Source organism: Alexandromys fortis, unplaced genomic scaffold (assembly GCF_014885135.2).
Source record: "Alexandromys fortis isolate MF-2015 unplaced genomic scaffold, M_Fortis_MF-2015_v1.1 scaffold_233, whole genome shotgun sequence".
Taxonomy (NCBI): Eukaryota; Metazoa; Chordata; class Mammalia; order Rodentia; family Cricetidae; genus Alexandromys; species Alexandromys fortis.
The window spans coordinates 892,327-903,778 of record NW_026068146.1 but is presented as its reverse complement, the minus strand read 5'-3'; the positions used below and the strand labels follow the sequence as shown (position 1 = coordinate 903,778).

Genomic DNA, 11,452 nt, shown 5'->3' with positions numbered 1-11,452 from the left:
TTTTTTTTTTTTTTTTTTTTTTTTTTTTTTTTTTTTTTTCCCGAGACAGGGTTTCTCTGTGGCTTTGGAGCCTGTCCTGGAACTAGCTCTTGTAGACCAGGCTGGTCTCGAACTCACAGAGATCCGAACTCACAGAGATCCGCCTGCCTCTGCCTCCCGAGTGCTGGGATTAAAGGCGTGCGCCACCACCGCGGCTCTTCTTTTTTTTTTAAATTTATTTATTGTGTATACAGTGTTCTGCCTGCATATATGCCTGCAGGCCAGAAGAGGGCACCAGATCTCATTACAGATGGTTGTGAGCCACCATGTGGTTGCTGGGAATTGAACTCAGGACCTCTGGAAGAGCAGTCAATGCTCTTAACCTCTGAGCCATCTCTCCAGCCCGTCCCATCTCTTCTTAAAAAAATAAAAATAAAAAACATAGCTGGGTGGTGGTGGTGCACGCCTTTAATCCCAGCACTTGGGAGGGAGAGGCAGGCAGATCTCTGTGAGTTCGAGACCAGCCTGGTCTATAAGAGCTAGTTCCAGGACAGGCTCCAAAGCTTCAGAGAAACCCTGTCTCAAAAAACCAAAAACCAAAACCAAAATCTTGTCCACACCCTAATAAAAGAAATTAATTGCCATCTTCCATGTTTCTTTAGCATTTGGTGTTCTAAAATGACTGGTTTTTGCCGTTTTTTTAAAATCACTTTTAGGGTTTTGTTTGTTGGTTGATTCTCAGTAACTTTTTTTAGTCCATGCCTGCCTCAACCTTCGGCATAGCTGAGACACTTTTGAAGTCCTAACCCTCCTGCCTCTACCTTTAAGTGCTGGGATTACAGATGTCCCTGCTACACCCACCTGTGTTTTGCCGATTATTATTTTTTTCTTGCTCAGTCATGTTTGCATAACATGGGTTAGGGATAATATATTACTTATGTGATTTTTTTAAAGTATCCAGCTGTTTACTAAATTTGCTTCATCTAAATAGTTCAGATGGTTCCATCAGTGTGGAGAATAAGTCATGTCACCATCATAAAGAATGCTTGTGGCTTTCATTGTTTATAGTTCACTTGCTATGAGTCCTGGTGAGGAAATCTTAACCGTGTTGCAGACACTGCCGTTTGATGTTGAGGAGCTCAGAAAAGAAGGCACTGATCTTCCTCCTGAGGATGGTGAGTGATGGGCCAGGAGCAGAGGAGGGAGCTGAGAATGGAGAGCTATCCTGTGTCATGGCTCACCTGCTTTCTTTTCCAGACGATCAGTGGTTAGTCCTCTCGCCAGACCAGCTGGACCAGCTGCTGCAAGATGCTGCAGGCGGAAAAGAATCACAGCCCATTTCCCAGAAGGAGGAGGAGCAGAACTATGACGTAGTGCAGGTCTCAGACAGCGTGAAGGCCTTCATCTCCAAAGTCTCAACCCACAAAGGGGCAGAGCTGCCCAGGTAGCTATGCTAAAGCAGAAAGTCAAAAGGGAAATGTGGTGGCTTTTCAACTGTATTTTAATAAAGACTGCCTGAAGATCTGAGAGTAAGCCAATCCCACTGGTCAGCCTTATAGACCAGATTATGGTAACACACACCTTTAATCCCAGTAGCCATAATGACATGCACCTTTAATCCTCATAGCCACACTAGTTGCCATAGAAACTGGGCGGAGCATGCCTTTAATGATGGTGGTACACACCTTTAATTCCAGCCCTAGAGAGGAATATAAAATGGGGGGTGGTTTGGGGCAGGGGAGACAGCTCTCAGACACAGTCTCATTGTGAGATTCCTGGAGGCAGGATCGCCGTTTTGGACTGATGTCGAGGTAAGAGCCAGTGGCTGGCTGCTTTGCTTTTTAGATCTTCAGGTTGAGGCTGGGCGGTGGTGGCGCACGCCTTTAATCCCAGCACTCGAGGCAGAGGCAGGCGGATCTCTGTGAGTTTGAGACCAGCCTGGTCTACAGAGCTAGTTCCAGGACAGGCTTCAAAGCCACAGAGAAACCCTGTCTTGAAAAACCAAAAACCAAACCAAAACAAAACAAAACAAAAAAATAGATCTTCAGGTTGAACCCCAATTTCTGACCCTGAGTTTTTATTAATTATGCTTCAAGAAAGTATCATTTCCACATTTTTGAGCAAGTTTTCATCCTGATTTACTTACTCTTTTGGTGCTGCGTATATAGTGCGTCTTCTTTATCTGAGGTCAGATTTCAAGTAGCCTTTGTAATTCCTGAAGTAAGCCAGAGAACTCGTGGCTTTAGCAGTCACCACGCAGAACCGCAGCACCTTCACTTTACTCTTTGCTTTGTTAGTTTGTTTTCTTGAGATGGGGTCTCTCTACAGAGCCCTGGCTGCCCTGGAACTCACCATATAGATCAGGCTAGTCTTGGAATTACAGCTGTGTGCCTGCCTCTGCCTCCAGAGTGTTAAAGATGTGAGCTCCCATGCCTGGCTTCTATAGACTCTTCTTCAGAACCCGTAGACTCTATCGCTTGTAGCTCTCAACAGGCTCAAGCTTCCCATCTCCTACCTCACAAGCGGACTGAAATCTTGAAACTCAAAGAGAGGGCTTAAAGGAACTCATCATAGGCAGAAGGAATAATAGAACCGTGAAGCTGTTTGTGGCAAGTAACTGGGGAAAAGTAGGTAGAATTGTTACCTGAACAGCAAATATCTCTTTTCTTTTTGGCTGAAATAGGATTGGCCCTGAGGCCGTGCACACCACTGACCCAGAAACCGTGCACACCACTAACCCAGAGGCTGTGCACACCACTGTCCCAGAGGCCATGCACGCCATTGTTCCGGAGGCTGTGCACACCATTGGCCCAGGCACTGTGCACACTAAGAAGTGCACCTTGCTGAACTTCTTCCCCAGGCCAGTGAAACCTTGTGAGTGTTACTATTCCTGAACTGTAAGAAAAGATACAGTTCATGCACATTATTTGTTTTTTTTTTTTTTCCGAGACAGGGTTTCTCTGTGGCTTTGGAGCCTGTCCTGGAATTAGCTCTGTAGACCAGGCTGGTCTCGAACTCACAGAGATCCGCACATTATTTGTTGTTAAGAGGGACAGAATAAGGGAAAGTGCAATTTGTTAAGCTTTGATTTTTGTTATTGCTGTTTTCTTACCTTAAATTCACTTGAAATCACGATCATCTTGACTACACCTCCCATGTGTTGGGGCTAAAGACATAAACTTGGGATCCTATAAGAATAAGCATTATAAGTGAACTCAGATAAATCATGCTTTTCCCATGTGTCTTGTGGGGAGTGAAGAGCAGATAGGTCACCAAATGCATACGCTTAAATGTAAGATAACAAGGTGTAATTTTTGCTTTTCTGTGACCAGATTTTTGTGTTTCTGTTGTCACTAAAACAAGCATAAGGATTTTTTCTTATTGATTTAAACTACGATTACTCTAGGTGTTCCTTTCTTGGATATTTCTGGTAGTTTCTCTAAGTGTAGCACCATCTTAGAACATGTTTCAGAGAACTGTGATCAGGATAAATTACATGGCCTTTTCCTTTTTATTTTTCAGAGACCCTTCTGAAGCTCCAATCACTTTTGATGAAGATTCTTTTCTTAATTATTTTGATAAGATTTTAGGTGAGTTACAGTGTGGTGTTTACTTTTATTTTGAAACTGTGAAGATGTATCACTGCTGTTAGAGCACTGGGACATTAGGTCATTTATGAGTCAAAATACTACTTTCTTTTGATGGTTTTGAGTTGTTTTTAACCATAAATTACTGCCTGGTTGAATCACTTTACAGAGGCGACCTATTAGTGCTTGACTTGCTAGCTGCTGAGTGCACAAACATTTTATGTTTTGAAAGGATTTTAATTGGCTTCCATATTTTGTTTTTTGTCTTTTTTTTTCACACTGACTATTTTAGAAATCAATAAGAAAATAAGAGAAAACACAGAGGGCTGGGGAGATAGCTCAGTCAGTAAAGTGTTTGCTGCATAGGAACGTGAGGCCCCGAGTTCAGATCGCTGTGCTAACTTAAAAAGCTCGGCACAGATCTTTCTGTTCGATAGGCAGACCCCTGGCTCGCTGGGGAGTCAGGCTCAGTGGAAAGTGGTAGGAGAAGCCGTGAGTACACACTGGCACACGCTGTGTACACTTGCACACAACAAAATCCAGGGTTTGAACAGCCTGTGCACTGAAGAGTAACCAGTTCATCTTTGAAAATAGTTAACTCTTCCTAGTAAGCAAGCAAATGTAAAATAAAAGCATGATTTTTTTTCTTACCTTATTGAAAAAATTAATCAGCTATTTTAAAGGGTTGGAGAAATGAACACCATCACCTTTGTGGGGAGAGGTAAGTCTAAGTTGTCTTTTCTAAAGACATTTTGAGAATCTAGGAAGCCCATTATTTTTGACTTAGCCATTTCACTTGAGGGATTTATTCTGTGAAAGTGATAAATGGTCACTGATGGTCATTCAGTGATAAATGGTCACTGATGGTCATTTCAGTGCTTTATTTTTCTTTTTTGTAGCAACAAAATTCTAATGACCAAGAGAAAAATGGGTAAATAAAGCACTGTATTGTGAATTTGCACCACCATAATAAAGTATGAGGTCATCTGCATAGTTTGTAAGAAGTCCTACAAAACACAGTATGTAGAAAAGCAGACTTGCACTTCGTGTGAGCACATCGGGGTTAAGGCGGAAACATGGGGTGGCTTGTTGGTCTTTTAGGGGACTGGAATTTGGTTCTCAGCACCCATGTCAGGCAGCTCACAACCTCCAGCTCTAGGGGATCTGATACCCTCTTCTGGTCCATGGACATATGTATCTACACACACAAATGAAAATCTTATGAAAGAAATGTCTGTATTTGCATGTGCCTGTGCACAGACCTGTATTATATCTGACATCTGGACTCCATCCAACTGTTCAGAGATGTCTCAGAGCTGAATGTTGACATCAATGTATATTTATGTCATTTTCTAATTTTAAATTTAAAAAATATACCTGTAATTTAAAGATTTATTTTATATATGAGTATTTTGCTTATGAATTTATGTGCATCATGTGTGTGCCTGGCTCCTGAGGAGGCCAGAGAGGGTGTTGGATATCCTGGGACTAGAGTTCCAGATGGTTGTAAGCTGCCTGGTGGGTGCTGAGAATCAAAAAATCAGATTCTCAGCAAGACAACAAGTGCTCTTAACCTCTGAGCCACCTTTCCAGCTCCCATATTTTTGATCTGTTTTTTATGGTGCTGGAGATCAAACCCAGGGCCTCATACGTGATAGGCATGTTCTCTACCACTAAGCTCAGTTTTTAAATACTTTCAACTCGGTTTTCATTTTATTTTTTTTAAAGATTTATTTATTATGTATAGTGTTCTGTCTGTATGTCTGCCTGCAGGCCAGAAGAGGACACCAGATCATATTATAGAAATTGAACTCAGGACCTCTGGAAGAGTAGCCAGTGCTCTTAACTGCTGAGCCATTTCCCCAGCCTCCCCAACACAGTTTCTAAACAGAAAATATTATTATTATTATTATTATTAGTGTGTGTGCATTATGTGTGTGGGGTGGTGTATGTATAACAGCACATGGGTCAAGATCAGGCAGATGGTCAGATCACCAGGTTACACAGCAAACACCTATCCTTTTTTTTTTAATTTTAGTATTTTTTAATATTTATTTATTATGTATACAATATTCTGTCTGCATGCATGCCAGAAGAGGGCACCAGACCCCATTACAGATGCTTGTGAGCCACCATGTGTTTGCTGGGAACTGAACTCAGGACCTCTGAAAGAGCAGGCAATGCTCTTAACCGCTGAACCATCTCTCCAGCCCCCCAAACACCTATCCTTGAGAACCATCTCAACAGCCCAATGTTTCATTTTATTTGTTTATTTATTTTGTTTTTTTCAAGGCAGTGTTTCTCTGTGTCACAGCCTTGACTGTCCTGGAACTCACTCTGTTAGACCAGGCTGGCCTTCAACTCACAGAGACCCACCTGTCTCTGTCTCCCCGAGTGCTGGGATTAAAGGTGTGCACCACCACTGTCTGGCTTCATCTTTTTAAAAAAATACTTTCAATTAATCAAATTTACTTTTAAAAACTAGTGGAATCTTTTGGCTCAGCCTTTTCATGGTTCTATAAATGTTTCCCTGAATCATCATTTTTGGGAAAGGATTTTTACAAAGTAGTTGGGTTAACTCATTTGGTCCTTGTGGAATAGTCCAATCCTTTGAGAGATGTAACTTTTTTTTTTGATTTATTTATTTTTATTTATATGCATTGGTATTTTGTGAGGGTGTCAGATCCCCTAGAGTTAGAGGTATAGGCAGCTGTAAGCTGCCATGTGGGTGCTGGGAATTGAACCCAGGTCCTCTGGAAGAACCACCAGTGCTCTTAACCACTGAGTCATCTCTCCAGTCCTGAGAGATGTAATCTTGCTCAAAAATTTTTACCAAGTTGCCGGGCAGTGGTTGCGCATACCTTTAATCCCAGCACTCGGGAGGCAGAGGCAGGTGGATCTCTGTGAGTTCGAGGCCAGCCTGGTCTACAAGAGCTAGATCCAGGACAGGCTCCAAAGCTACAGAGAAACCCTGTCTCGAAAAAAAAAAAAAATTTTTTTTTTTTTTTTAATTAAGTGGTTCTTTCTGTGTCTTGGTCAATATAGGAACAAAACCTCAAGAGTCAGAGTCAGACCCTGATGATCTGGATGAAGATGACTTCGGATGTTTAGACAGTGATGATGACTTGGACTTTGAGACTGAGGACTCTGAGTCTCTGAAAGGAGCTCTTGGCAGTCTCACGTCTTATATGGCCCAGATGGACCAGGAACTGGCGCACACCAGCATGGGCAAAAGCTTCAGTACCCGGAAGCAAGAAGTAAGTTTTTTTTAACCTCTCCTTCTCCGTGTGTAGGAGAGTGACAGTCATTTTTAATCTGACTTTTCCTTTCTTTTCTTTTGATTTGTGAGGTTTGAAATAAATGAGTGCTAATTTTATTGCTGGCTGATTGATTTTAAGAATTGACCCCAGGGACTGGGGTACATGCAGTCCATCACTAAGCTATATTCTCAACCCCAAGAATGCTAGTTTTCCCCTAACTTGAATTTTATAATCTGCCTTTCCTTTTAGTGGTGAGTGCTCAAGTGGAGGCTTTGTGTTGTCGGTGTTCTGTTCTACCACTGAACTGCCGCCTCTTTCAGAGTCTCAGGATTTTACAAGTGACCTTCCCTTCTCAGCCCCTTTTGTAGCTATGAATTATAGGCACGTGCCATTGTGCCTGGCCCCTATAATCTTTCATTTTATACCAATGTGCAAGGACCAATGAGTTAACCCAACTACTTTGCAAAAGTCCTACACTATGTAAGGGCTGAGGTGAGAAGAGAGCATTGAGTCTCTTAGTGTTCGCAGGACACCTGGCTCTCTACTTGGGTGTTGTCACCGTAACTCACCGTCACAATGGCACAGAGATGCTCTGAGCTGCTGGACCATCCGTCCAGCCCCCAGAGTTAAATTCTTTATGCTATGATTTTTCAGGATTTAAAGTAAAGAATCATTATGTACTCAAATTAGCATGTGATATCACTACTACTGCCATTTTTTTCTTTTCCTTTTCCTTCATGTGTGGTGCTTGGAAGGTGTATGGAGTGAGTAGTTTTTTTTTTTTTTGGTTTTTCGAGACAGGATTTCTCTGTGGTTTTGGATCCTGTCCTGGAACTAGCTCTTGTAGACCAGGCTGGCCTCGAACTCACAGAGATCCGCCTGCCTCTGCCTCCGAGTGCTGGGATTAAAGGCGTGCTGAGTCACCACTGCCCGGCAGTGAGTAGATTTTTGAGATAGAGCCTCATTTTGTAGTCCAAGCTGACCTCAAAGTTGAGCTGGAATTGCAGGCATGGGCAACTGGGTCTAGCAATATGTAGTTTTTTTTTTTTTTTTTTTTTTTTTTTTTTTTTTTTTTTTTTTTTTTTTTTTTTTTTTTTTTTTTTTTAAGAGAGAAGAGGGGCTGGAGTATTGAATCAGTAGGTAAAGGTGCCTCTTCTTAAGCCTGACAGCCTAGGTTCAATCCACACTGTAGGAGAGAACCAACTCCCCCAAATTGACCTCTGACTTCAGAGCACCTATACACATATCAAACACACACACATAGACACATACACTCAAAATCAACCTTTAAAAAATGTAAAGGGAACTGGGCATTGGTGGCAGGTGGATCTCTGTGAGTTCAAGGCTAGCCTGGTCTACAGAGCAAGTTCCAGGACAGTCAAGGCTACACAGAGAAACCCTGTCTCGGAAAAACAAAAACAAACAAACAGAGATGTAAAGAAAGCTAAGAGGAGCTTAAGTATCTAAGAAAAAAATAACTTCAATCTTAATTGTTTCCTGTTTTCCTAGTTTAGATTCAAACTTAGAATTCTTCTCCCAGTCTCGTAGTCATCTTAGTGTTTTTGACCACACTGTTTAGCCAGCAAGAGGCATTATGGGAAGAGCACAGCCATTAGAGCATTGTGAATCAGGGTTTGAAATACTGCTTGGCATCTACTGTGCACTGTCTAACCAGCCAGTGACCCTCGTGTCTAGAATCAGCATGAAATGACAGTAAAGCCATGGGAGCTCGTGGTTAATGGGAGCTCTGTGCTTTAACCATCTAAACCACATTTAAAACTATAATTGCCTTCACCCTAACAGAAATTATTTGTTAGATTTAATTGTAAATAAATATCGCACAAGGATCTTGTTATAATAAGGGCCTTTTTTGTTGGTATGTTTATTTTTGTTTTTTTTTGAGATAGGGTTTCACTGGTTAGCCCTGGCTGTCCTGGAACTCTCTCTGGACCAGGCTGGCCTTGAAGTCACAGAGATCCACTTAAAGACACCACCACACCAGGCACTAATGGCCTTTATTCAGCCAAGTGGACAAAGAGCGGAAATTTTCTGTTTGGGAAGTCCTAAGAGATTCAGACTGTTAAGTTAGTGGACCACAGTTTGAGTGACAAAGATAAGAAGGTCTAGATAGAGGTCAGGATGCAATTCTTCAAATCTTTTCCTCCAGCCTGTGAAGTAGGAGACCCAGGTAGCAAACTGGATGCTTTGTAGTTAGACACCACTTAAAAGATTGTGGTCAGGAAACAAAAAGGAAATTTAAGTTTTTTCATTTGGAGGAAAATTTAATTCTTGTGTTTTATTAATGTATTAATATTAACACAGGTTATGAGCGTAACTCTTTATGCTAGCTATCCCTTTTGGATTATTTCAAAGCAGGGGCAGACTTTTGTTCCCTTTGTAGGAATGCTATGGAACAATCCTTTCCTACACTATGAATGTGTAGTACTCTCATTGGTTAATGAAAACCTGACAGGCCAGTAGCTGGACAGGAAGTTAGGTGGGAAAGCCAAGCTGAGAATGATAGATAGGAAGGAGCAGGGCAGAGTCAGCTGCCTAGGAAGCAAGCCGTGCTAGAGGACAGGTGAAGCCACAGCCACATGGCCATACACAGACTAATAGAAATGGGTTAATTTAAATGTAAGAGTGAGCCAGTAACAAGCCTGAGCTATCAGCTGGTCAATTATAATTCATATTCAGCCTCTGAGTCAGTTATTTGGGTCGGGGCAGTCAGGACAGGAAATGTCCGTTACATAGAAACTCTTTTGAGACAAAAATGTCACATTCTTTAGAACTAAGCTTCTTTTGTTTAAAGCCAAGATCTCTAGTCCAGATTGCCCTTAAACTCCCTGTGTAGCTGAGGATGATCTTGAATTTCTGATCCTCTGCCTTCCACCTCTCAAGTGCTGGGATTACAGGCATGTGCCATCACCACACCTGATGGAACCAGGTGTTAATATATGCATCAAATCACATTATTAGAGCTCATTTTCACTTTATGTCACCAAGGATTGGAAATTTCATTTTTAATTTGGAATTCGTGTATATAAATTATTGCTAAGCTATTGCATTTTACTGTAACCGACATCCAACCTAAGGGTTAATATCTCATGTTGTTCTCTCTCTTCCTCTCTCTAGAAGGACCCTTCATCCCAGACTGCAAATAACAATTCAGATGAGGAAGACTCAGGTGCAGGAGATTGTGTTGAAGCAGTGGATGTAGACCTGAACCTGGTTTCAAATATACTGGAATCCTACAGCTCCCAAGCTGGCCTGGCAGGACCTGCTTCCAACCTGTTACACAGCATGGGTGTGCGACTCCCTGACAATGCTGATCACAACCCCCAAGGAAAGCCAGTGAAGAGTTAGCGTGCACATCAGCTGAATCATCAATAAATTCTCACTGACTAGACCGTGAGTCAAGTGTGCTATTTCTACTCGGCTGTTCATGAGAATGTCTGCCTTAGCTGGGCGGTGGCGCACGCCTTCAATCCCAGCGCTCTGGAGGCTGAGGCTGGTGGATCTCTGCAAGTTTGAGGCCAGCCTGATGTACAGAGCAAGTTCCAGGAAGGCTCCAAAGCTACACAGAGAAACCCTGTCTCAAACAAACAAACAAAAAACAATAAAAAAAAAAAAATCTTCCTTGCAGGTTCCAGAGCCCCAGTACCACTCCACAAGTCCTGTGGCCTCATGAGCTTGTTTTGTTTGCTTAAAATTTCCCTAGACATGGTCTCCCTTGTAGCTTAGTAAAACATGATGCACCCTTGATGTAACTCTGAATATTTAGTTTCTCTCTTAGGTATGTTCCTCCTCAGTCAGAATTCTAATTTGGCAAAATCCCATTTCATTCACTTTTTAATGAGATATAAAGTGCTAAAATTTAAAATGTTCATTCTGTGACATTTTGCACACGTTCCTAATTCAAGATAACTTATTTTTTAATTAACTAATTAAAAGCATCCTACAGACTGGGTGTCCCCGAGGCATTGTGTACCTGGTATAGTGCCAGCTTTTGTTTAGCCCGCACTGCCTCCTTTGTCCCCTCTCCCACTCACAGGGCTCTGCTTCACACAGAGATGGTTCTCTTTGTCCCTCCATTGCCCTCATCCCCTCCCCATCAGTTCCCTTCTGTTTCCATGTTGCATTTACGTTTAGTTTACTGATGCAATCTCATGTAGCCAGGGTGGCCTCACATTGTCTATGTACCTGAGACTTGTCTGGACACATGAAAGGTTTTTCATTTGAGAATTAGTGTCCATTTTGTTGACAATCCCTTGATCCTTCTGTTTCTTTTGTTGTTTGTTTGTTTTCTGTTTTTGAGCCTTCTGTTTCTATAGCCCAAGTGCTAGAATTAAAAGTGTGGGCCATCACACCCAACTTTCCTTTAGTCTTGCTGTACACAATTACTATATATTGTCCTGAGAAGGTCTAATGCTGGGGGCTGGAGAAATGGCTCAGTGATTTAGAGCACTTGCTCTTCCTGCAGAGGACCCACAGTCTCAGCATTCACAGCCACCTATAACTCCAGTTCCAGAATGTTTTGATGCCCTCTTCTGGCATCTGTGGGCACTGCATGCATGTGGTATACATATATACATACATAAAGACAAAACATACACATAAAATATA

The 11,452-nt window shown here is 42.0% G+C and overlaps 1 protein-coding gene across 3 annotated transcripts in view; it reads left to right on the top strand.

The window, feature by feature from the left end:
• Ecd (ecdysoneless cell cycle regulator) overlaps positions 1–10,465 on the top strand; it is a 24,186-nt gene extending 13,721 nt beyond the window's left edge. Inside the window, exons 10-14 of one of the 3 annotated variants that reach the window (XR_007589397.1) lie at positions 1,048–1,154; positions 1,237–1,423; positions 2,663–2,853; positions 3,502–3,569; positions 6,612–6,654. Coding sequence is in view for 2 of the 3 variants with exons in the window: in XM_050127029.1 (XP_049982986.1) it covers positions 1,048–1,154; positions 1,237–1,423; positions 3,502–3,569; positions 6,612–6,823; positions 9,962–10,192 (805 nt within the window). In the remaining variant the exon portion in view is untranslated. Of the gene's footprint in view, positions 1–1,047; positions 1,155–1,236; positions 1,424–2,662; positions 2,854–3,501; positions 3,571–6,611; positions 6,824–9,961 lie in introns of those variants that run through there. The other 2 variants (XM_050127029.1, XM_050127030.1) reach the window with 2 other exon arrangements.
• The last annotated feature ends 987 nt before the right edge of the window (positions 10,466–11,452 follow it).